Source organism: Hyperoodon ampullatus, assembly GCF_949752795.1.
Source record: "Hyperoodon ampullatus genome assembly, chromosome: 18".
Taxonomy (NCBI): Eukaryota; Metazoa; Chordata; class Mammalia; order Artiodactyla; family Ziphiidae; genus Hyperoodon; species Hyperoodon ampullatus.
The window spans coordinates 14,411,551-14,438,782 of NC_136931.1; the positions used below are offsets into that span (position 1 = coordinate 14,411,551).

General features: G+C 40.2%; 1 protein-coding gene across 1 annotated transcript in view; it reads right to left on the bottom strand.

Moving 5' to 3' along the window:
- The window catches only part of HYDIN (HYDIN axonemal central pair apparatus protein), a gene marked incomplete at its 5' end in the record, with an annotated part of 359,388 nt that overhangs the window by 271,191 nt on the left and 60,965 nt on the right, over positions 1-27,232 (bottom strand). The window contains 3 exons of the mRNA XM_079723315.1: positions 2,438-2,537; positions 19,033-19,216; positions 26,075-26,276. Coding sequence (XP_079579441.1) covers positions 2,438-2,537; positions 19,033-19,216; positions 26,075-26,276 — 486 coding nt within the window. The remainder of the gene's footprint in view (positions 1-2,437; positions 2,538-19,032; positions 19,217-26,074; positions 26,277-27,232) is intronic.

Sequence of the window (27,232 nt, forward strand, 5' to 3'; positions counted from 1 at the left end):
ACTAAGGGTCAGAACACTCAACCAACAGAATATAAAATGTAATCTCAGAATACAATTTGACCCTTCAGTGTATAAAATTTATATAGACAAAATGGAAGACTTGAATGTGGTTATCAACCATGACAATACAAAGTAGAATAACTCACAGAAGAGGGAGAAATAGGGTTAACTGCAGTGGGCAGGTTAGGGGTTCCAATATCTTTATACATCCAGAGATACTGTAGAGCTGATGGACCCAAAACTATAGTTTAAAGTATATAAATAAAAGTTATTTAAGGCTATAAATAAAACTCATAAAATAAAATAAATATAATAAAAATAATTGGGTTGCCAGGGGCTAAGGTGGGGGATAGAATTGCCTGTAAAGGGGCATGAGGAAACTTTATGGGGTGATGGAGATACTCTATACTTGCTTTTGGTGGTGGTTACATCACTGTTTAGGTTTGCCAAAGTTCACAGAACTGTACACCAAAAAAGGGTGTATTTCATTGCATGTAAATTATAAACCTATAAGCCCAGGAAGGGGTAAGAGGAGACAGAGGTGAACTAAATCTTCATCTTTCATATTGAGGACTCAAAAGTTGTATATAAAATTGATAAATCAACAAACAGCCATATAAGCATAGAATCAGCAAGGGAAATTACCACCACAAGAAACACGTAAAAGTACTTCTTGGAAGCAGTATTGGAGAAATAGACTGTTATTTAGCTTCATAATATTACTATATGCATGTTTTACTTATTTACTGGCATCAGCTTTTTAAAAAATTCTGAAACATTTAAAAAATACAGTAAAGTCTCCAGAGTAGTGCAAAGAACTTCTATACATTCTTTGCCCAATTATCCCCTTTGTAGCAAAGGATCCAATCCACGCTCACAGGTTGCACCCAGATGTCATGTCTCCCAGGTCTCCTTCAATCTGGAGCAGTTGTACAGTCTTTTCTTCTTAAATTTTTTGATATTTTTTGAAGATTACAAGCCGGTCATCTCATTTTGTCCTTCAATTTGGGTTAGTCTGATGCTTGCTTGTTATTAGACCCAAGGTAGGTATTTTGGTCCTAATATCATTGAAGACATGCTGTGCTTTCTTTGCATCCTAGCAGGTGATACACGACATTGATTTGCTCTATTTGCTAGTATTAACTAAGATGACATCTACCAGTTAATTTTCTTCTCTTTATGATTAGTAAGTATTTTGAGGGAGAATATTTTGAGACTATGTTAAAGCCTGTTCCACACCTCCCTTTCACCTATTAGTTTTTAAGCCATTGGTGGTTTTCACCAGAAATGGTTATTACTATGATTGCCAAATGGTAAATTTTATTGAGTAGATTCATAGATTCCTGTTTATTCAATTGATTGTAATCTATTAGTGTCATTATTTATTTTGATTCTCGACTTGTTCCAAATTTGGTCAGGGAGAGTCTCTTTGCTGGCTCTGTGTCATTTTGACATATCTGTCTTTCTTTAAGCATTTCCTTATTTTCCAGCACAAAAGGATATTCCAGGCTCACCTGCTCTTTCTCTGCCTCAGTTCTAGAATCAAGCAATTCTTCAAGGTTCCTTTTGAGTGGAGGGTGGGATTTAGAAACCAAGCATTGGGTGCTAGCTGTGCTCATTGCTATTAGGGTCTCAAAGCTTCCATGATATCTCAATGAACATAGCTAGGAATTAAGCATATGTATGTACATACACATATACATATATTTACATTTATATTTATTTCTATATCCATGCATATCAGCAACCCTGAGTTCACAGTGATAACTCCAATTCCATTCCAATACCAAAGGGCTCATCTTAGGCTTCCTCCTTCCCATATTTGTATCTCCTCCCTCCAAGAGTGAAAAATACTGGCTCTTGTTATCCTCAATATATTTACTTTTTTGCTTAACTCCTCTATATGTATCGAACCTCCTGAAGCCATCAGGTTGTCACCCTACTATTACACCCTCCTTGTGGCTCTGGCCACTGCCAGGCTGCCTTTCCATCTCACCTGGCATGCATTATTATGATAAAAACTTAAAAAGGAAAATATTAAGTAGCCAAATACTATAAAAAGAACAAAATATAACATTGTGATATAATACTGTGAGAATTGGTGTCAAGTAATATTCTTACTGCTCTAAAAATCAAAGGGTAACCCAGACCCATGGTTTCCCATCCCCACCCACCACACCACAATTGTAATGTACTTCAAAGTTTGATCTGTACTAGAAAGAAGTGTGACATGCCTAGCTTGACTCCATCATTCCCCTATTGATATCATACACTGCACATAGCCAGAACATTCTCCCTCTCTCTCCCTCTCTCTCTCCCTCTCTCCCTCTCCCTCTCTCTCTCTCTCTCTCTCACACACACACACACACATACACTTTATCACTTTATGCTCTAGGCACTTGGTAACCTGAGTTTACCACACAGAAGAAGTCTTTACCTGAAATGTCACAGTAAACAGTCTGCTGGTAGGGTTTGGCTTCCCGAGGGTTAAAGTACACAGTGATTTCAGCTGATGAATTGGGCCAGACATCACCTTCCTAAAAACGTGAAACAATCATTAAAAAACAATATGATGGAGGGAATGCACTGCTTTTAAATGCTGTTGTTGTAACTCCAGGAAATTTGAAGGAAATATTTTGACAACAAATAAAAGAAAGCACAATTTTACCCAACAGATAGGAAATTTCTACTACTTGTTAAGAGGTGGTACAAATTGGAAACAAGCTTCAAAGATCATTTCAGTGAGTTCATGAATATATAATTAGTTACTAAAGGAAACTAGGGTGCTTAGGGCATTTTTAAAATTTGTGGATTCAATTAACATTCATTGTATGCCACTGTGTGTCCAGCATTGGGCTTCAGAGATGAAGAAAGGTATGGTCTAAGATTGCATGGAGCTCACACCTCAGAGGGATGATAAAAATGTACACAAATATCTTGAAATATACATGATAAGTGCTGTGCCTTATCTATATAAGGTCCAGAAAGGCCACAGGGAAAGAAGTATCTAACTCACTTGATGGAGAAACCATTCCAAACTTTTGAGTGACAGCATAAGGAAATACTCTTATTCTGTGAAAACGGCAATGGCCCGAGGCAGAACAATGGCCAGATCAAACTCTGGTTCTGATCCAGTGTGATATTACTTCTCATTTTAACTCAAACTACTCAAAAGTCACAATAAGAAAACCAAGTTTTGAAATTGTAATGCAACATACCACATATCAGAATCCCCTTGAGATATCCTCTGAAAAATATTTTTGTACTAACCATGTAACTTTTCAGGGCTGTAAAAGGAGATGCTATAGCACCTGCCTCAAAGGGTTTCCTAAGGTCCGACGAGGGATCATGCAGGTCAAATGCTTTCTGACCCACATTCAGTACACAGTAAGAGCTCAGCAAATAACTGTTTGCTATGACTGATGTTATTCTTATGCCACTTGGAAAGACTAAGATGAAAGTATCAGAAAAATTAGGGGGAAAATGTGTTTTTTTCCTATGGTTTTTGTAAATAAGGCCAAGAACGTCAGTGATAAGCACATCCAAAAATGTATAAATGATCCTACCAACTAAATAGAAAACTAAGGAAAGGCAACTTGATAAATAATTAGGATCTAGTTTCAGACAGTCCCACATGCATGTTCTATTTCCAGTTTGGCTGGAACTGAACATAGTGCTGGAGTAAAGAATCAAGCAGAGAGCAAAGTCGTTTAAAATGCAGACGTCAAACAAGATGGGGAAAACAGAAAACTAGAGCCAATGTGGGTTTGCTTACGAAGGTAACAGCCTAGTGAGCGTGCTTCTCAGGCAACGTCGCCCTGCTTCAGAAGCATGAAGGGCACAGAGCCTCCAAGAAGCAGCAGTGAGGGGGACTTCCCTGGTGGCCCAGTGGTTAAGACTCTGCACTCCCAATGCAGGGGGCCTGGGTTCGATCCCTGGTCAGGAAACAAGATCCCACATGCTGTAACGAAGATCCCGCACGTGGCAACAAAGATCCTGTGTGCCGCAACTAAGACCTGGCACAGCCAAATAAATAAATAAATATTAAAAAAAAAAAAAGAAGTAGTAGCAGTGAGGGCTGTGGGTGTCATGTGGGTCCCAGGAGCTCTCACTTCCACATCAGCCCACTAGAATGAAGGCTCCATGAGGGTGGGTGCTGCTCTATCTCCAGCACCTAAACCAGAAGTGGCTCATAGTAAGTGTTCAACGTATTTATTGAACCATTCGTATCACTCAGTTTGCACACTGTGTAGTTATTGGCAAATGCCTATTCATCTTTGCAGTCTACTTCTGCCATTTTCTCCTCAACTGGAACCACAAAAGTCATACAATTTTAGAGGTGACACGGACTTTTGAGATCCTGCAGGGCATAGGGAAGTCCAAAGCACTTTTGCTTATTTGCACATTTCACCGTGGCGCTTTTCCAAACCTTGAAACGGGTATCTGTTTTATTCTGATAAACAGCGACTGCCTGGCCCATTTTGATTTGTGGGGGTTTCTAGTGATATGGAGTGCTATGAACACTCGTGGCCAGAATGAGCAGAGAGGCCAGGCAGAAAAAGTGGCTGATCCATTCACTGGTGTATCAGTGGGTAGTCCATCTCAGAATGTCTAAAGACCTGGCCTTACTGCTAACCCATGAGACAAATGTATTCCCCTGCTGGGTTTAGGCTCTGCTTTGTTTAGAAGTGTAGAATGGACACAGCTAACCTGTTCCTATCCAAACTGACCACTGGGGCCATCTTGGATCCCTAGAAAACCTCTGCTAGAAAAGTCTCACCAGAGTGGTAAGAAATGCCCCAAAAAGGATATGCTGGGAATCAGATAAGCTCAGTACATGTGTGAAAATTCAAGGGCCTTACGGTTTGAGCTGGGCCAGACCACTTTCAAACACAAGAAAATCCAGGGTCCATGTGCATACAAGAAGGCAACAAACTTAAGTTCTATCCCAGAAGCACTCTTGCACATCCCATCATCAAAGAAGTCTGATTATCAGACTGGTGGGTTGGAAAACTGTGGGACAGACATGCTACAGAGAAACAACCAGAACCTCCAAGAGGAGGGAGCAGTGGATCCAGGAGCGGACTGATATGGAGCCCCCTGGAGGCTGAGAAGCCCTTCCTCCATGGCGTTCTTCAGACTGGGAGAATGGGACTGTGGGTGCCGTGCTTTCTTATCCTGGGCTGCAGCTGTTTTGTTGTGCTTAAGACGTAGTAATTTATGGCTTTTACTGAGCCCCCGGAGACAATTCAAGGACAAATCCTATGCTAAAACCTCTCCTGAGCTTGTATCAGGTAATGTGCATTAAGAGGGCTGAGTGTTTCTATAAAAACCGAAGTGTGGTCATTCAGTTTCCTCCCACAGAGGGATGTTTTCAATATTAGGTCATTTGAAGGAGTTAGGAACATGCAGAAGGACACTTTTATTTTTCAGTTGGGATTAAAATAAAAGTTAAGGAACTTCAATTTCTTTACAGCAAAAACTCACTATAGCATTTTCTACCAAATCAGAGAGAGCAAACTCCAGTAGCAGGCAATCAGCCTAAGGTGACCCCACTGCTACTTATATATCTTTGATACATTTCATATTACTTTTCCCACACTTCTGAAGTTAACTTCCATGTCATTTATGTCTCTGAAAATAATTTTTCTTTCTTTATTGCTCAGTTCTAAAGTTTCTTTCTGAAAGCCAAAACATTCAGAATGTTCCCTACTGGCTCTGACATCAATATCCTTTCCTCCCAGTCCTGTGAAACCAGCCTCATCGTACAGAACCCCCCTGCTGTTCTGCTTTCCTTCCATATATGACTCCTTTCCCATCACTGTCCATTTTCCTGCTCCAAATGAGAGATGAGTATGGAGAATATAATCTGTAAATGACCATTATCTTGTTTGTTGAAAATAATTGTCCAAATGGCCTTCAGTTTTACTGTAATTATCTTCCTTCTTGGTCTTAATGTTTTGTTTTTCCCTCAGACCCATGACTGCCTTTCACTTATTAATCAAGTGACCTGCTAGAAGGAATCAACTTTGAATTTTCAGGTCTAAAGTTAATTCCCACGTTTGCAGTTTTTGCCCCAATATTAAATATTTCTGGAAATGGAATTTCTGGAACATGAACAACCAAGTGACTCGAAAGGGACAGTTCTGAGACTTTCTGAAAGCTGTCTTTGAACATGTCACCACTGGTTCATGATAGGTCATTAATACGATCATGAGAAAGGTGTCTATTAAAATGATCTCCTTAAAAATTATATGGGCAATGATTAAACAGGCTCTTTAAAAATTCTCTGGGCTTCCCTGGTGGCGCAGTGGTTGAGAGTCCGCCTGCCAATGCAAGGGACACGAGTTCGTGCCCCGATCTGGGAAGATCCCACATGCCACGGAGCGGCTAGGCCCTTGAGCCATGGCCGCTGAGCCTGCGCGTCCGGAGCCTGTGTTCTGCAACGGGAGAGGCCACAACAGTGAGAGGCCCGCATACCGCAAAAAAAAAAAAAAAAAAAAAAAAAACTCTACTGAAAATCTTTAAATAAAAATATTTTAAAAATCACCTTTCTTCCCCCCACCCATTACGCATCTCCTTCCTTCCTTCCAGTGAAGAATTATTTCTGAAAATTTTGCAAAATCAAAACCCAAAGTGCTAGAACTGTTTATCTGGAAAGTAGTTTACAACATGACTCAAGGCCTAAATTTATCATATAAAATAGCTGCATTTTAATTCCCAACTTACATTTAGAAGAGTAATCTAAACGTTTGCCCACTCAAATGTTCTACTTTCCGATCATACTCTCTAATTTGACAAGAGATTAGACACAATACAAGACTGAACTGTATATAACTCCAAACTATAATATTTGCAGCCATTAACTGAGAGCTCATGTTCCCAGCACTGTGTTAAAATGCTGATATACATTATCTAGTTCAATCTTTACAACCTCGTGAAATAGTACTATCCCCATTTTAAAGATGAGAAAACCAAGGCACGGGGAAGTTAAGTATCTCACCCAAGGCCACATCAATAGTAAGTGGCAGAGCTGGGATTCTATAATACTTTGTTCTTTAACTTCCTGAACCCTACTGCAATTATAACAAAATGTCAGGTCTCACCTTTCTCATATTGTTTTTTAAAAATGCCAGGAGAAATTTAAAAACACTACAACCGACAATCAGGCTTCATTGAAGCCAGCATGACCTGGTGTTCCTGTCTAGTGAACATACTAGGACACTCTTCGTACTCAAACATTCAGGTAACTTGGAAGGTGACTCACAGGAAGTTCTTGTGGATGATACAGTCAACATTAGTATGTTGCAGCTCTTGAGAAATGCACTGGAGGATCTTTATCAAGCTATCCTGGTGGGGTAGGGTACAGCCAGCTCAGAACAAGCTCAGTGAATAATGACTTCAAAAGCAGCTATAATGTGTAATGAGTTCCATCATGTTCCACCAAAATGGAAATATTCTTGACTATATAATCAAATATTTTCAGCTATCTTATCATATTTAAGAAAAATTTAAAGAATTTCTCTTGGGAAATAAAAACATCCTCTTAAAGTCAAATTTCTATCAATCAATAAGAGAAAAAAATAAAAGCACTGATTAGAAGCTATAATCTGTGTCACTACCCACAATTGCTCTTGTAGCACCTTTCAGATCAATGGGAGGCTCTCTATTGTCACTTGGGGCAAAGAGAAGTGTCTCAAAGAGATATAGGGGAAAAATAGAAGCTAAAAATCTGAAGGTAAACTATCCTAATTATCATGGAGAGAAAAGATTGAATTGGCACATGGCATGCAAGGAGATTTTTCTCGTCCAGTATATCTCCTAGGACTAGAAACTGTGAATTTAGTAAAGTTTTGATTCTTAAAATAATGACCAGAAAAGTTTCTAAGAGAGGGGTTTAAGATTTGGCCATCTGTCAGAGAAAGTTTCACAAACGGTGTGTTCTATCTTGGGTGAGATACCCCAACCCAGGTATGGTGAAAATTCCGGTGGGGTTTTGCAGAGCTGAGGTAGTTGCACATGATGCTCATGCCTTTCTCTGGAGACAGCAGACATGCGTCTCTTCCAACAACGAAGGGTCTTAATTTATTTAATGAGCCGTAAGGAACCTTGCTGTTTCTAAGACTTCCCTAGGCCTCCCTCCACCTCCACTGGTTCTCTAATCTGAGCACAAAGATCTGAGAGGACAAACAATAATAAAGGGAGGGTGAAGAATGGGAAAACCACACCGACAGAAGAGCTGTGACTTGTCAAGGACAGTTTGCTCTCAGCAGATCCCTGTCCTCCTTTCTCCTTTCCGGTGTCCTTTTCCAAGGAGTCAGCGCCCACATGTTTGCAACGTGACTCACGACTAGGGGTACAAGAAGTGGAAGAGGTTGCAGTAAAAAGCTAGGTCTCTCCTCTTTGGTGGCCACCTGGGCTCCCACCCAACCTGGTTCTGCTGAGCTCACATGCTATGCCGATTGGGAAAAAATAAACTAAATTTGAGCTGTGCTTTCAAAGTCTGAATTGCTGAACCACATGCTTTCCGCAGGCTTAGGTGATGACAAAGCATAGTTTACTGTTACTTACATGGTAATAAAGAAATTATCAACTTTCTCTCCCTTTTTAAGGCTTAGTTACGTTAACCTGAAGCTTCCCTAGGGATTCTGGATGAAGGAGCAGAAATGTCTTCCCTGCTCACTGATGTCAGTCGGCCAATCATTTAGGGCCAGTTTGGGCAGAGATCTTTAAATTCGCAGACCCTTATTTCTGAGAAAATATCAAGCGTTCAACATTCAGAAAACTGCTGCATCTTAAAAGTGTGACCTCAGCCAGCAGTACCAGAGTTCAGGAACAAGGCTAGCACACCTATGCTGTGATTTCTCAGAGGACTCCTAGATGCCCATGGAAACCGAAAGCTTAATTCTCTCTTTTGCCCTGTAACATTCTTCTGCCTCTCGATTCTCGCAATTGTGTTTTTTATCTCTGACTCTCTCTCCCTCAGGGTACCCAAGAGACCTAAGCAGAGGAAATAACAGAATGAGACTGTCAAAATTCTGTACAGCCAAAGTCCATCTAGTAAAATAGAATATTGTATTTCTGAAGGTAGTCAATTCCACTTGTTTTTCTGGAAGGCACAAAACATGCCTAATAGACTAAATTTCACAATTCTTTTCCAAAGGGGGAAGAAAACTATATGGATGCAAGTGGCTTGAGAAATGATCAGTATTCTGTAGAACTTACTACCTTCCCTAGGTCAGGAATAAATGGGAAATTTTAGGTTAATTACATTAATATTTCAAGACATTATCAAAAGAATGGACATGAGGAACTTGATAAAAATAGTAGTAATACAGCACATGCTTTAATGACTAGAACAACAATTATGGTTACTATTAGAATATCAATAAACTACCAAGTAAAAAAAATTCCTTCCAGCCCATTTTCTTGTATCTGCCCAGGAATGCCTTCTCCCTGGGTCTTTGCCCACCCCCTTCATCTTCAATGAACACGTCTGAGGTCTCTCAAAAGACAAACTCCCACTTCTGCACTCTGTGACCACATCAGTACCAAAGATGCCCCAGCATAACTCCTCAAGGTTCTTCCAACAGACCCCATGGCAATGGTAGGCAATGAGCATGATGGGAAGACAGTGGAATTAACCAGTGGCCAAGTGGTGGTAGAACAGAGTAAGAACTTGAAGTTCTAGAGTTTTGGATTAGACATTCTTACAGCATTGAGTCAAACTACTTCTCACATGATCACATAAATAAAATGTGATTTAAATTCAAACCCATCACCACTTTTTGACAATTTAAGGACAGTGACTGATCTCTTAATCTTGAATCTACTTGCTTTAAATTGAAAGAGCCTCTAAAATAGGAACAGTGTTCCCATAAAACACTCAATACACAGAGAACACAATAAGGGCTAAACTAAACTTTGTTTTGGCTGACGCATTTAAAGAACCAGATATATAGACATAGATCTGAGAATATAAGCATATCATTTCTTACTTCCTTTCAGACCCTAAGGTAACATGGGGGGTTTTTTTGTTTGTTTTTTGTTTACTTTTTAAGTTTACCTCAGTTGAAGACAATATCCTTCCTGGTGGACACAGAGGCTGAAGGGCCCATCAGAAAGCAAGGTAGTCTCTAAACCCCTGCATCAACCTTCAATTTTATTTTTATTTTTTGAACAGGACGTCAATTAGAGATTGACTGTTAGATCAGTAGGTGGCACTGCTTGGTTTTAATCATCTCTGCTTCTACTATGAACTCAGCTCGTATCAAGAAGCTAATTAAAAGGAATCACATCCTAATAAAAAAACTAATTGCTGATGCATAGCTCAACTGTCAGAAATTAAATAGTGGCTATTTGGCATAACTGATCTTCTATGTGAGCAAGATTCAGAAGATCCTTCAGTAGAAAATGGTGATGAACAAGGCATAATAGGGTAGAAAGACATGTAGGATAGGCTGGCGAATCCTCAGCTGTCTGGTTCTCCTCTTGGCCATCCTTCTCTGTGAATTCACAGCCTCTCCTCTCTTTGCAGGGCCTCTAAAGATGAGCACCTGGGGGCTGTCCTGGGCCCACTGCAAGTTTCGTTCTTTGCTCTGCTCTTAAAATTTCCATCCGCTTTTCACACCTTCCATGAAGACCCCTAAAGGATACTCACCTCCAGTCCTGATTCCCATCCCACAAGTACTGTAATTCCAAAATTATTTGGACATCTAGTGTCGTCTCAAATTCAACATGTTCAGAACCAAAAGCATCATCATTAATTGATTTCCATTTGTTTGTTCCTTCCTTCCTTCCTTCATCCACCCATTAATTGGTACTGTGTTAGGCCTGGGATACAGATAAGGATAAGGCACTCCCTGATGTTGACAATCTCAGAGTCTGTTCTCAAACTGGAGAATCATAACCTACTAGCTAAAAAGGATCAACATTCCCAAATATCCTTATTTTGTGTAAAAGGCAACTGATGCCAAAGGAGATCAAATTGCTTGTTTAAGGCCACATTCGCCATTGGCAAAGCTAGGAGTTAAACCCAGGACTCCTGACTTGCTAATTCCTATCAAAGACATCGTAATTCTCCTAGTCACTCTAGTTCAGATCTGAGAAGACATATGATTCCTCACCATGTCTCGCCATCAATGGCCAGTCAGTCAAAAAGCACTCTAGTGTCTTTCTTTTGAGCATCTCTCACATCTGCCATTTCCTTTGCTTTCCGACCATCACTAGGCTGTTCCAGGTCAGTGTCACCCTCACACATTACCCTTCACTTGCCTGCAGAGATGTTCAGTTTCCCTGACCCTCCCTGCACTAGTGAATTTCCCCTGCCTGACCTGCACTACCCATCCCACCCTCTAACCATCCTCTTCCAATTTGATCCACAAGCTGATGCTATGATATCTTTCTAAAACACCCCGAACACATCCTGTTCCTGATCCAAACCTTACAGTGAGTCTCAGATACCCTCAGCACCAGTTACCAAACTAGGATCCACACAACACTGACTCCGGTGGATACTGTGTGGGAAAAGGGGTCTCTCGTCCTGGGGAAATACTGTTTGCACTTTTCCCTTTGAGATTCACCTCCTCTTGAACCAGTATTTCCCAAACTTATTTAAGCACAAAATTCCCCTTTGCAAGGAGCACACACTGCCACCCCTCAGATCCAGTATTTACAGAAAACATAATGTGGGAGACAGTCGGCTATAATGTAATGGGTTGCCAGGGCAGCCCAGATATGCCAACTCTCCTTCTCAGTCTCATTTCTTATATTCTCCATGACCACCTGCTCCAGAAAAATCCATCATTTCATTGTTGTTTAATACGCTATGAACCTATTATTAAAAGTTTCCCCTTTCTTTGTTTTCAAAATTTCTCCAATTGGAAACATCCTTCTTCTTCTTTTCTATTTAATTAAATCTTACCCTTCCTCCAACATTCAGTTCAGATCTCATCTCTTCTATAAACCCTTTCCCAACTCTATCATCCAAAAATACTACAGAATTTATTTACCTGTATCATAAAACCAAAATCTCAATAGTGGAAAATACCCATAGTTCACATTGGAGTCAAGAAGCTAATGAAATTACAGAATTTTCCCATCAAATACCTTCAAAAGTAATTTACAAGGTAAGATTATATTATACTCACAAGAACTGTATTTCTATAAAACTATCAGGATCTTTAAGTAGGAAAAAAGGAAATTTAACATCAATAAATATATCAGTATAACTGACACTGAGTTCTGTTATTCTGACCAGAAAAACACTAAGGATGACACTAGGAAAAATTCATGCCTTCATTTTTCATTTTGCAAAAATGATCAAGTATCAGCTAATGAATACTAACATGAGAAGAAAACCTGAATACTGTACAGAAAAGACAAAATTATTACAGATGCCATAAACATCACTTATGTACTAAGCAAATATTATCCCCTTCCTGGGTTTTTTTTTCCACATAATATAAATGAAATTAGTCTCATTTATTTAAAAAGGTATCATTTCTGTGTATCATTATTCTACAAAATGTTTTTCTTCCTAATAGTGAAAAAATGCCTTGTGATAAGAATGCCCAATTCAGTTCCTATCTAGAATTCAAAAGGAATCATATTAAGTGCCACGTTTTGTTTGTTTTTTGCGATACGCGGGCCTCTCACTGCTGTGGCCTCTGCCGCTGCAGAGCACAGGCTCCGGACGCGCAGGCCCAGCAGCCCCGGCTCACGGGCCAAGCTGCTCCGCGGCATGTGGGATCCTCCCGGACCGAGGCACGAACCAGCATCCCCTGCATCGGCAGGCGGACCCTCAACCACTGGGCCACCAGGGAAGCCCTAAGTGCCACGTTTTAACACATATATCTGCAGCAAGAAGCTTTGGGTTTCATGCATGAGAAGAAACCTGAGGTAAGCCCAGTCTTCCTACTTCTGAATTTGAAATATACAAGCCTTACCTGCAGGCCTCCCACCTCCCTCTCACCACCAATGTTTGCCATCCCAGAGTCACCCACTCCCAGAAGGCTATGAGAAAAGGACAGCGGTCATCAGCCTGGATTCTCCATACCAGCTAGGAAGAATCTTGGACTGCCTACACTCTGGACCTTACCAGCCATGTCTAAGATTGCCATGACTGATTGCTCCTCCCTGCCTCTGCCTCACTCAGCAACTTACTTGCTTGGACTTGTCATGCCTTCCTGATCTTTTCAGCATCTTTGGGCATGACCTACTTTTATAGGTGCATGTTCTGTCCTTCCAAGACTGTATGCTCACCTTGATTTAACCTCTTTCTGGGCTAACTCATTATATCTGAAGATCCCTTTGCTCAATTGAGCCCTGGATAGTCTTCTGACATGAGAGAAGATTCAGCCTCAAGCCACATCTCCAACCTTGTTTTCCTACATGAACCCTTTACTTCAAGCAAACTGATCCACTAATGGAGCCCTGAATGAACCATGCCATGCACACCCCCAATTTTGTTTTCCAAAAGTTCCATCCTGCAAGACCCGGTTCAAGGCTCTGCTCTCAAAAAGCCTACTCTAACTTCTTAGCCTATGATAATCACCTCAGCCTCTGAACTAGTGTCCTGACTGTCTGTCTTTACCTGTGATTCACACAGCAAGTCCCACTAAATACTAGTTCCAAAGGATATCTCCAAGGGGAAGGCTCCCTCTTAAGAGATTTATAATGCTCATTATAATATGAAAGACTTTTATAAGTCTAACAGCAAATAAACCTTTCAAGCAATATTGAACCCAGTGTTTCTCAAACTTATTTAGCCATGGACTCCCTTTTCTATGTTATATACTGTAATAATTTGGAAATACAGCATTAGGGAAAACTGGTATGTACAGGTCAATGGCACTTCTCACAAGTGACTTTTTATTCTAATGTGTCCTTGTGCCCACGTCTTCTCTCCAACAGGTTTGAATGGCAGCTCTAACTAGCTGTGGGTTTTCTCAACTCCTATTGCTGTGTTTACCCTCACAGAACCCTATGCTTGCTAAGTTTAAGGTAATGTACAGTGCCTAGCAGATAGTAAACACAGAAGATGTTGGTTGGTTACTTTAATTTTGAGGCAGTGGGGCGGAGTGGTCAGGAGTTTGGTCTGTGAAAGAAGCACATAAATATATAAAGCAAATATTAACAGACATAAGGGAAAGAATTTACAATGATAATAGTAGGGGACTTTAACACCCCACTTATATCAATGAACAAATCATCCAGACAGAAAATCAATAAAGAAACCGTGACCTTAAATGACACATGAAACCAGCTGGACTTAATAGATACCTACAGGACATTCCACTCAAAAACAGCCGAATATACATTCTTTTCAAGTGCACATGGAACATTGTCCAGAATAAATCACATGCTAGGCCACAAAACAAGTCTCAACAAATTTAAGAGATAGAAATTATATCAAGTATCTTGTCCAACTGCAACAGTATGAAACTAGAAATCAATCACAGGAAGAAAAATGGGTAAAACACAAACACATGGAGACTAAACAAAATGCTACTAAAAATCAATGGATCAATGAAGAAATCAAAAAGGAAAGCAAAAATACACCAAAATGAATGACAATAAAAGCACAACTTTCCAAAATCTATGGGACACAGCAAAAGCAGTTCTAAAAGGGACACTTACAGCGATACAGTCCTACCTCAAGAAACAAAAATTTCAAGTAAACAACATAACCCACTATCTAAAGGAATTAGAAAAACAACGAAGCCCAAAATCAGCAGAAGGAAGGAAATAATAAATATAAGAGAGGAAGTAAATAAAATAGAGACCAAAAAAAGAAAAAAAAAAAAACAATAGAAAAGATCAGTGAAACCAAGATAAATAAAACTGATAAGCCTTTAGCCAGGCTCATTAAGAGAAAAAGAGACAGAACCCAAATAAACAAAATAAGAAATGAAAGAGGAGAAATTACAACTGATATCACAGAAATACAAACAATCATAAGAGAATATTATGAATGGTCATATGCCAACAAATTGGACAACCTAGAAAAAATGGATAAATTCCCAGAAACATACTATCCTCCAAGACTGAATCAGGAAAAAACAGATAATCTGAACATACCAATTACTAGTATTGAAATTGAATCAGTAATCAAAAAACGGCTAAGAGAAAAAAGTCCCGGACTGCCCAGCTTCACAGGGGAATTCTACTAAACATATAAAGAAGAGTTAACACTTATCCTTCTCAAACTAATACAAAAAATTGAACAGCAGGGAACACCCCCAAACTCATTCTATGAGTCCATTTCCCTGATACCAAAACCAGACAAAGATACTACCAAAAAAAGAGAAGATTACAGGCCAATATCTCTGATGGATACAGATGCAAAAATCTTCAACAAAATATTAGCAAGCCAAATTCAATATATAAAAAGGATCATACATCATGATCAAGTGGGATTTATTCCAGGGATGCAGGGATGGTTCAATATACACAAATCAATTGCTGTGATATGCCACATTAACAAAACAAATGGTAAAAATCATATGATTGTCTCTCAATAGGTGCAGAAAAAGCATTCAACAAAATTCAATACCCATTCATGATAAAACTCTCAACCAAGTTGGTATAAAGGGAACATATGCCAACATAATAAAGGCCATTTACAATAAATACACAGCTAATATAATACTCAATGGTGAAAAGCTAAAAGCTATTTCTCTAAAATCAGGAACAAGACAAGGATGCCCACTCTTGACAATTCTATTTAACATAGTATTGGAAGTCCTAGCCACAGCAATCATACAGGAAGAGGAAACAAAAGCATCTAAATTGGAAGGGAAAAAATGAAACTGTCAGTATTTGCAGATGACATGATACTATATAGAGAGAACCATAAAGTCTCCAACAAAAAACTACTAGAGCTAATAAATGAACTCAGTAATGTCGCAGAATATAAGATTAATATGCAGAAACCTGTAGATTCTCTATACACTAATAATGAACTATTAGAAAGAGAAAACAAGAAAACAATCCCATTTACAATTGCATTAAAAAGAATAAAATACCTAGGAATAAACTTAACCAAGGAGTTGAAAGACCTGTACTCTGAAAACTATAAGACACTGATGAATGAAATAGAAGATGACACAAATAACTGCAAAGATATCCCACATTCATGGATTGGAATAATTAATACTGTTAAAATGTCCATACTACCCAAAACAATCTACAGATTTAATATAATCCCTATCGAAATACCCATGACATTTTTCAAAGAACTAGAACGAGTAAACCTAAAATTTGTATGGGACCACAAAAGACCCCCTAATAGCCAAAGCAATCTTGAGAAAAAAAAAACAAAGCTGGAGGTATCAGGCTCCCTGACCTCAGACTATACTACAAAGCTACAGTAATCAAAACAGTGTGGTACTAGGCTTCCCTGGTGGCGCAGTGGTTGGGAGTCTGCCTGCCAATGCAGGGGACACGGGTTCATGCCCTGGTTTGGGGGGATCCCACATGCCGCGGAGCGGCTGGGCCCGTGAGCCGTGGCTGCTGGGCCTGCGCGTCCGGAGCCTGTGCTCCGCAGCGGGAGAGGCCACAGCAGTGAGGGGCCCGCGTATCGCAAAAAAAAAAAAAAAAAAAAAAAAAGAGTGTGGTACTGGTACAAAAGCAGACACATAGATCAACTGAACAGAATAGACAGCCCAGAAGTAAACCCACACACATATGGTCAATTAATCTATGACAAAGGAGGCAAAAATATACAATGGGGGAAAGACAGTCTCTTCAATAAGCAGTGCTGGGAAAACTGGACAGCTACATGTAAAAGAGTGAAATTAAAAGACTTCCTTACACCATGTAAACTCAAAATGAATTAGAGACCTAAAGGTAAGACCTGAAACCATAAAACTCCTAGAAGAGAACATAGGGAGAACACTCTTTGACATAAATCATAGCAATATTTTTTTTAATCTGTCTCCTAAGGCAAAAGAAATAAAAGCAAAAAATAAACAAATGGGACCTAATGAAACTTAAAAGCTTTTGCATAGCAAAGGAAACCATCAACAAAATGAAGAGACAACCTATTGAATGAAGAAAACATTTGCAAATGGCATGACAAATAAGGAGTTAATATCCAAAATATATAAACAACTCATAGAACTCAATATCAAAAAAACCAAACAATCTGATTAAAAATGGGCAGAAGGGGCTTCCCTGGTGACGCAGTGGTTGAGAGTCCACCTGCTGATGCAGGGGACATGGGTTTGTGCCCCGGTCCAGGAAGATCCCACATGCCGCGGAGCAGCTAGGCCAGTGAGCCGTGGCCGCTGGGCCTGCGTGTCTGGAACCTGTGCTCCGCAACGGGAGAGGCCACAACAATGAGAGGCCCGCGTATCACACACACACACACACAAAAATGGGCAGAAGACCTGAACAGACATTTTTCCAAGGAAGACATACAGATGGCTAACAGGCACATGAAAAGATGCTCATCATCACTAATTATTAGAGAAATGCAAATCAAAAAATAAAGAAACAATGAGATATCACCTCACACCTGTCAGAATGGCTATCATCACAAAGCCTACATATTACAAATGTTAGAGAGGATGTGGAGAAAAGGAAACCCTTGTACATTATTGGTGGAAATATAAACTGAAGCTGCCACTATGGAAAACAGTATGGAGGTTCCTCAGAACACGAAAAATAGAACTACTGTATGATCCAGCAATTCCACTCCTGGGTACATAATCCGAAAAAAAGGAAAACACTAATTCGAAAAGATACTTGCACCTCAATATTCAAAGCAGCATTATTTACAATAGTCAAGATATGGAAGCAACCTAAATGTCCATCAATAGATGAAAAGATAAAGAAGATGTGATACACACACACACACACACACACACACACACACACACACACTGAGATATTACTTTGCCATAAAAAAGAATGAAATTCAGCCATGTGCAACAAGTGTATGGACCTAAAGAGCATTATGCTTAGTGAAATAGGTCAGATGGAGAAAGACAAATACTATCTGTTATCATCTAAAAGATAAAACAAACAAATGTAAACAGCAAAACAGACTCATAGATATAGAAAACAAACTAGTGTATACCAATGGGCAGAGAAAAGGGGGAGAGGCAAGATAGGGTTATGAAATTAAGAGATACAAACTACTATGTATAAAAAAGATAAGCAACAAGGATATATTGTATAGCACAGGGGATAATAGTCATTATTTTGTAATAACTTTAAATGGAGTATAATCTATAAAAATATCAAATCACTACGTTGTACACCTAAAAAAAAACGTTTAGTCTGTGGAATCAGACAGATCCTGTTCTAACTCTGGCTCAGCTCTCACTAGACAGACATTGAGGTCAAGGACTATGTCTGTTTTGTTCATCGATGCCTGGTACATACGCAGTGCCTGGTACAGAACATGCACTCAATAAGTATTTATTGAGTGAATTAAGGACAAAGCAGTTTTCAACCCGAGTGATTTCGCTCACCAGAGGACATCTGACATCTGGACAGAGTTTGGGTTGTCACGACTAGCATCCGATGGGTAAAAGTCAGGGCTGCTATTAAATATGCTACAATGTACAGGACAAAGAATTATCCAGCCCCAAATGTCAATAGCGCAGAGGTTGAGAAACCCTGCTCTAGAGTGAGGCTAATCAGGGATAAATTTCTAACTACTGACACTAATCATTTGGGCTCGAGTAAGTTATCAAATTTCTCTAAGTCTTAAATTCCTCATCTGTAGAATGGGGGACTGATTACAACTGATAATGTATATACAAACAAGATAAAGTATGTAATATATATGAAGTGTTTAACAGTGACTGGTGCATATAAAGTGTGACCTATAAATGTAACCTCTGAGTGTTCTTATTGTTAATCTTCATTCACTGTCTCATAACGACGATGAGGCTCCTCAGATGGAATCTTTATGCTCCTGGAACTCACCACATCAATCTCAGAGTGAGTAATCCCATCAAATTAAGCCCTGCATCCCACTACATTTACTGTAAGGTCAGACTGTATTTATGTGCTTACCAGAGGCTCAACACTGAAAATGTTATTCAAGAAGAGCATGCTATCTGCCTGAACCAGCTTTCTCTTGTTCTCAAAGGTGCGAGACAGAATGGAAAGACGCTGTTGGAGTGAAGGATCAATAATGCACTCCTTAAGAAACCCATCGGTCTCATTCTTTTCCTCTTTGATAAGATCATCACAGACCCTAAAAAAAAAGCAAGAAACATGAGATTCATTTTGATACTCCCATGAAGAACATTGTAAAGGGCTCCCCACCAGCCCATCCTCTTGGGAACAGTCTTACCCATGACCTTGGGGTGGTCCTTCCTTACCCTGAATCTATAATATACCAGCTGAGTGACCGTGCACTTTAACCTCTCAAGAACCTCAGCTCGCTTCCTTCAAGAAGTGCTCCCAGGCTTCCTGTCCTACTCAATGCACATTTGCTTACTCCTGAGCCCTTAGTATATTTGGACAAATATTTTCTTTTAGGTAATTGTGTTTTCCAGGCTGCTTTTTCAATATTTAACATATACCCTGCCTCTCACACTTTAAGTGCAATTTCATTTCTTCTACACTTGCTTAGCTTGAACTCCTTCCTAGCTGTTATTACCTAGAGAACAGAATCTGGAGCCAGCAAGGCCTAGAGCTTTTTCTTTTTTTTTTAAGAATACGATTTGATGAGGTTTTTTTTTTTAATTTTTGTATTTATTTATGGCTGTGTTGGCTCTTTGTTTCTGTGCGAGGGCTTTCTCTAGTTGCGGCAAGTGGGGGCCACTCCTCATCGCAGTGCGCAGGCCTCTCACTATCGTGGCCTCTCTTGTTGCGGAGCACAGGCTCCAGACGCGCAGGCTCAGTAATTGTGGCTCACAGGGCTAGTCGCTCCGCGGCATGTGGGATCTTCCCAGACCAGGGCTCGAACCTGTGTCCCCTGCATTGGCAGGCAGACTCTCAACCACTGCACCACCAGGGAAGCCCCTAGAGCTTTTTTTTATTTTTGTTTTTTAATTAATTTATTTATTTTTGGCTGTATTGGGTCTTTGTTGCTGGGCGCGGGCTTTCTCTAGCTGCAGCGAGCGGGGGCTACTCTTTGTCACAGTGTGCGGGCTTCTCATTGCGGTGGCATCTCTTGTTCTGGAGCATGGGTTCTAGGTGCACGGGCTTCAGTAGTTGTGGCACGCGGGCTCAGGAGTTGTGGCTCGCGGGCTGTAGAGCGCAGGCTCAGTAGTTGTGGCACATGGGCTTAGCTGCTCCGCAGCATGTGGGATCTTCCTGGACCAGGGCTCAAACCAGTGTCCCCTGCATTGGCAGGTGGATTCTTAACCACTGCGCCACCAGGGAAGTCCCAATGCCTAGGTTTTGGTACTGACTGTACTATCTATTTACTCACTCTGTGACTTCAGGAGTTACTTAAATCCTCTAAGCCTCAGTGCCTTCATCAATAAAATGGAAAGGACAGGAGCTCCTCCATCATAAAGATATGTTGAGAATTAAATGTGATCAAGGACCTGGTGTAGTTCCTGGGACAGAGCAATTGTTCAATAAATGCCAGTTTTCTCCCTGTATCAACTGCAGGCAATTACCAAGCTGTCAAGCTTATAAAATGCTCAGACTACACCTGGAGACATGTCCTTTTTTCTCTCTCTTTCTAGATCTTCATATCCCTTGTGATAAGTCAGAAAAGCAGCCTTCCCGACATTCTACTCATTACTCAGGCTATGCTCACATTACTCCTGGTGTCTGTTACTTCACCTGAACTTTGAAGACTGAATTTCATCTCCTCCCAGGATACATGACCATTTTCCCAGCATTTTACTGGTATTACCAGTGGTGAGAGATAAATTATTTAGTAATGTGAGTACTGACTGAGAGGCTAGGGTCACTGAATTCCAGTCCCAGCTCTAACTATTTTCTAAATGACTTCACACAAACCACATGCTCAGCAGTGTCAAATAACTCTTTTTAAAATAACTTTAGTGTTCAGGATCCTTTGGTCACATAGCATAAAGAAGTCAAAGAAATAGGTTCAGTATGTTCTGGTCCCAAGGAAGAAAGCATTCTGTGCTCCCTTTTTATTGCTAGATGGGAAGCAGTGTACAAGGTAACCAGAGCAGCTGTCCTTTTATATTGCTGGGCAGGGCAGGGCAAATTAAAGACAGCTCAGTCCACAGAAAGAAAAGAAAGGAAACCATGTATTCCTGCAAGTGGAATTTATTGATATCTATTCCTTAGGAATAAATTCTCAAAAAAAAAAAACAATCATGGATGTAAATAAAGAGCAACAAAGAGGTTCATCAAAGTTCTAGCAATAATGCTAAAAAAAGTGGGTAAATTTGATGTAATGGATTGAAGTATTGGTTAAATAAATAATGGGAGTCATATACATTACATTTACTTAGGGGGGTTAATGGAAAGGGGGTGTGGGGATAAAATGCTTTATGTGGACCAAGGATGATAATGCTCTATGAATTGAGGAGTATGATTAACTCAGCCCTTACACCAGAAAACAAAAGAGGACGAAGCAAAAATTCCCAAATGATGCTCTTCTCCCACGCTGTTGGGGCTCTTGAATCAGTGACAGCTGTATAATGCACGGGGAGGCGGGGGGGACACCAGATGTCACCCTCTTTGCCCTCTATGCAGAATTAGAGCCATGGCTGAGAGTCTAAGAAGGGAACGTGTAATACCACCTTAAGCTGGGCTGACTCCAACAAGGACTTCTATATACCTCAGTCTATTGTTTTGCCATCTTGTTGTGCTGATACTCATGGTCTCTTACACTCAGAGGTGATTCTGTTTTACAGACCAAGAGGCCCCTCATCAGAGAGTGTAATATCACACCAACCTTCTCTTTCAGTAAAACCATGGATTTAACCCATTTTGCAAATGGTCTGCTAGCCCGAATACCCATCACCTTCAGGCATCAACTACAGTCCAGCTAATGGACTATACTCAATGGGGAACACTTGTGTCTCAAGTACAGTAGCATTGAACTAGTACTGCCCCTCATCTTGAGTTCCTAGAGACCTGCACCCTGCTCCTTTACAACACCCCCAAGAGGTGATAACTGGATGCTGAGGAGATTAAAAACTAAGAACCTTGGCCATCATGGTTGGCAGAAATGCTCCCATGTCCAAACCTGGCAAGGAAAGGATGGAGCCATCCACCTTCAGATGGACTGTGTGACCCTGGACACACAGCAACTCTGTGATGCCTGTTATAAAAGGAGGCCTAGAGGTCCTCTTCCTGTTTATCAGGTACCACTCAAGTCTTCAGATTCTTTTATGATTAGGAAAGGGAAGGGCTCCCCAACCACAACTGAGATTAAGTTGGAGCCTGGGTGGCAGGCTCAAAGCTCAAATAAAACTGATTTATTTAGAGAAACATGTCATTTCCAACACTGGAATGTTCTGGAACACATCCATGCTGATCACTTTGTGGGGGGGCTCGATCGAGGATTCTACAGTTCTTGCACAGAGCAGATCTAGAATTAGAGCAGTTGCTATTGAGACAATGGCCATGACCTTGATGGAGAAATAGGGAGCAGAAATCCTCAAATGCCCATGCTGAGTCTCTGAATATAATAAACTGTGATGAAAATGAGGATGAAAGAACCTTGTAGGATGTTTTATAAACCCTCAGGCCAAGACAGAAGAAGTAAGGAGGAAAGAATTCAGCACCAGTTTTTGAAGAGATTAATTTCTGCAACTCCCAGAAAAGTATCAGGAGAGACCTAAAAGATAAGTTTTAAAGGTTCTTATATCTGATTCCTAAGAGAGACCTAAAAGATAATTTTTAAAGGTTCTTATATCTGATTCCTAAGGTTTAAAAAAAAATTGAAAAAAATTTTAAGCCCAGAACTACTTCCTAGGGGAAGTAACATCTTCATTGTCAGAGTCTGGAGCCTGAGATTAGCCCGAGGTCCCCAAATCTGGACATGTGTCCTAAGGTTTGTACCAACGTGTTTTGGTAGGCAGAGAGGAAGTCATCCTTCCTAGAATGGAAATTATAAACTGCCAGAAAGGAATAGGGCTCAGTAGGGCTGAAATTCCCCCACTGGGAGAAGAGACGTCCAAGTCTTTGCTCAGGAACATCATCAAGAGGCTGGAGAACAAGAAACCATGATGGCTGGAATAGGGTCTTGAGGACATCCATAATACTAAAGCAATTAGAATTCTTGAAACCACCATGGAGCAACCCCTGTAGCTGAATGCCTTGGGATGAGTTTTAAGCCATGTTATAACTGGAAAGCAGTGGGCAGGCTCTTGAGTCTCACTTAAAAATATACACTGAAGTTTTAAAATCTTAGGTCATTTGGGTGCTGCAAAGGGAAACTTTAATCTCTCAAAGTATACATGAGCCCATTTAGATCATCTCTGTTCCAAGTTCAGGACAAATGTGGACCTTTTGTTCTACACGTTAACTACAGAGGCTGCTGAAGGAAGAGGAGAAAAGGAAGAGGTTGCTCACCATTAGGAGCAAGAGAGTCAAACATTAAAAAGATTATTCCAGGGGGGCTTCCCTGGTGGCGCAGTGGTTGAGAGTCTGCCTGCCAATGCAGGGGACACAGGTTCGTGCCCCGGTCCGGGAAGATCCCACATGCCACGGAGCGGCTGGGCCTGTGAGCCATGGCCGCTGAGCCTGCGCGTCCGGATCCTGTGCTCCGCAACGGGAGAGGCCACAGCAGTGAGAGGCCCACGTACCACACACACAAAAAGAGATTATTCCAGGGATTCCTGCACTGGCCTTGCTGGGGAACTCAAGAGAGAGTTTATACCATTAGCTAAAGAGCTCACTGCTGCTTCTCAGTGATGAGCAAACCTCTGCCCACAAGAAAGCTATCCAAGAACATTCTGCTTTATCTGCCACTGATGTGAGCCTAAGAGACAACCTAAGGGTTTGTGACAGGGAGGAGGAGAGGGCCTCCACCCACAGCAAGAGCACAGCCACCCACCAAAGGGGCAGCTATCCAAAGACAGGAACCAAATGTTCAGTAAAGAGCAAACCTCTTTCTTTGCTTTACTTTCTGAAAGGATGGGCGTTTCATGGCTGGTTACATCCAGGACAAGAATCCATGGCTAATAATATGAAACTTGTGGCATGCTTGGGAATGTACCAAGAAACAAGAGAGGCATGGGAGAGAAGACACACCTGGTCAAATAAGAGATTAGGCATCTGGCCCTAAGAGAGGGGTAGGGAGAGGGGTGGGACAGAATATTCAATAGACTCTTCACTTAGATCAACCAATCCAGTTTGCAGAAACATGAGTTATGTCGCCGTGTGTCACCCACACACAGCAAGGTATTCTTTTTAGCCATCTGAAGTCACTCTTCAACTTCATTGTTTAAGGGAGGGGCATGATCCAAGATGATAAAATTGGGCTTCCAATTATGGTTATGAAAGTGCTCTTCAATACTGTTCCCTTGCTACAAAAAAATGCTAGGGGAACTAACAGAAAGAGCAAGAGAGACAGTGAAAGAAAGACAATGCAAGAGAAAAGGAAGAATAAGACTCAAGGATGATATTAGAAATAGAGCCATGAGTGTTGGAGGAGGTGAAGTGGGGGGGGGTGAAAGCCCATCCACGTGTGTTTGAAATTATATTCTCTATACCTTAAGCATTTCTGATAGCAACTGGTTTGAATCTTCCCTGAGTTTCACTGTTGAAATTAACTTCCGTAAATACTTTTTGGACATAGGCATGGCATCAATCACGTGCAATACATTTGGTCAAACACAAAGACACAGTTGAAATTAAAGCTGGCTTTCCCTCTGATAGTATATACTCATTCTCCCCAAAAGATTATGCCCACAGCACTAGTAGGATATTGGAACACTACTTTTATTGCTGTTTCTTTATTTGTACCTGCTCTCCTATCTTATCTTTAAACATGCCTGGACCATTCTGATTGTTGGTACATACGTGTCAGCTGAAGAATCAGGACAGATGAAACCGTGGATGAGTAGTCTCCTCTTGCCTTTTTAAACTACTGGTATCTATACCATGAGGCAAAATGAAGTTTTTAGGCAGGAAAGTCTTTTCTTTTCTTACTTTTTAAAGATGGCACAGTGGCAATCTGGTGATTAAAGCTCATTGTCTGAATGATAAAGCTTCTGGTCCACTGTGTCCTATCACTGTCACAGCTCCTTCTGATTCAATTAGGGACAGCACACTGGGGGATTTCTGCCTGGTTTCCCTAGACCTAAGACTTTTATTTTTATCACATACTAACTTGGTTTTAAACAAAGCTTTGAAGCTTCCCAGGGCTAATCTTTAATGAAGATGGAGAGGCAAATAAAAAAGGCTGAAATAAATTCCAATGAAAGCAGCAAAAGAGCTAATTCAGGGAAGATGGAAGGAGATAAAATTGCAAATGGAATTAAAGGAATCAAGGATAGAGTCAGTAAAAAGAAATATTCAAAATTTAACAGTGATGAGATTAATTAAAACAGTTTGGTTTTCCATTTTATTAGTTCTCTCCACTGCCTGAAGTATCATTTTAAAAAGCAGTAGATTAAAGATACCAACAAGAAATCACTATTAAATTATATGGTTAGCAGAGATTGAGAATGCTACTAAAACTGAAAATATAAAAGCCATTATATCTAAGCCCTCTTTTTCCCCATTCTTCATATTTTCTGAAAGTACCTTTTCACTGAAGAAAAAAAAAAAAAACGCCACATTGATCCCAATCCACTTTTTAGAAACCCTATGAAAAGTGATCGATCTAGTTAGGGTTATGAAAAGAAATAAAGACATGTAGATTAGTTTTGAGAGAATAGTGAAGAATGATGTATTTGATCTTTAAAATCCAGGAGTTTAGCTACTGATAAATTATAACTGGGATAAGATTAACTGAGGATGGACAAGGCTGTGTTCCACACAGCTCAGCTCCAGTTCTTTAAATGAAAAAGGGAGCATTGTACACTGGACCCAAGTTATAATAAACTTGACACTGAGTGAGTTAGAAACTTACCACAAAAGTCACAGAATTTTCATAACTAAGTTTCATGTTCCCCCAAATTATATAGATAGCGTATAGATAGTGATTTTTCTTACAAACCTATACTTTTCTCGGTCTTCCTCTTCCTTGGTAGCAAATATCTTCCATTGGAAATGGGCAATGATGTTACTGCGGTTGTGAATAGTTAGAGTTCGCTGATTGGCCAGAGATAGGTAAGTTTTCTCAAGGATCAAGGAATTCTTGTCCAGCCTTATATTCACGTCTATAGCAGCTCCATACAGAGATATAAACACTTTTTCACCTAGAAATTAACGAAGTATAAATACACTTTGAGATTTATTCTAGAACTATGCTACTAGGCTATTTTTTCCCCAAGGTGACATTAGGGAATATAGCACAAGCATTAGACATTTCATACTACCTCCCCCAACTCCCCGCATCAGTCAGAGATCAGACATGATCAGAAACCTGAAATGTTATGTTTGGTACAGTTATAGAGAAAAACTATCTTGCTTGGTTATTGTAAAAAATGCATAAAATATGAATTGTCGTGGTGAGTGCTACCAGTCTCTTTCTTCTTTGTAGTAGTTTAAAATCCAACAACCTGACCATGAGGGCACCTGAGTTGTAGAATTATAACTATTAGCCTCATCTTTATTGCAAGCATGAGCTGGATTTCTTAAATTAACTGCACCCAGTACATCTGGGAAGAGCTGCTCAACATGAGAGGATCTAAGTCCAAACAAAGGGGATCAGGAAGGAAGCATTAATAACTTCATTAATAGAAAACCGAATATTTAAAAGGAACCACATCCCTAGGGAGGGCGGGAGGGAGACGCTAGAGGGAGGGAATATAGGGATATATGCATAGATATAGCTGATTCACTTTGTTATACAGCAGAAATTACCACAACATTGTAAAGCAATTATACTCCAAAAAGATGTTAAAAATAATAATAATAAATGGCACTTTAAACTCAAAGAAAAAAAAAAAGGGAACCACATTCCTAAACAACAGCAATTAAAACAAAACAACACTATCTCTGGAGAGTGGTTACATAGAAAGAAAAACATAGAAAGACAAAAGTTATGTTTAAATTTTTTATTTTTTTAATGTTAAGAACACCTTTATTCAGCATAGTAATTTAAGTCCTTGACTTCATTCAGGATGCACCAATTGCCTTGATTCTAGGTATATAAATGAGGCCCCTGGGACTTCCAAGAAGACACAAAGCTACAAACTATATTCTATATGAT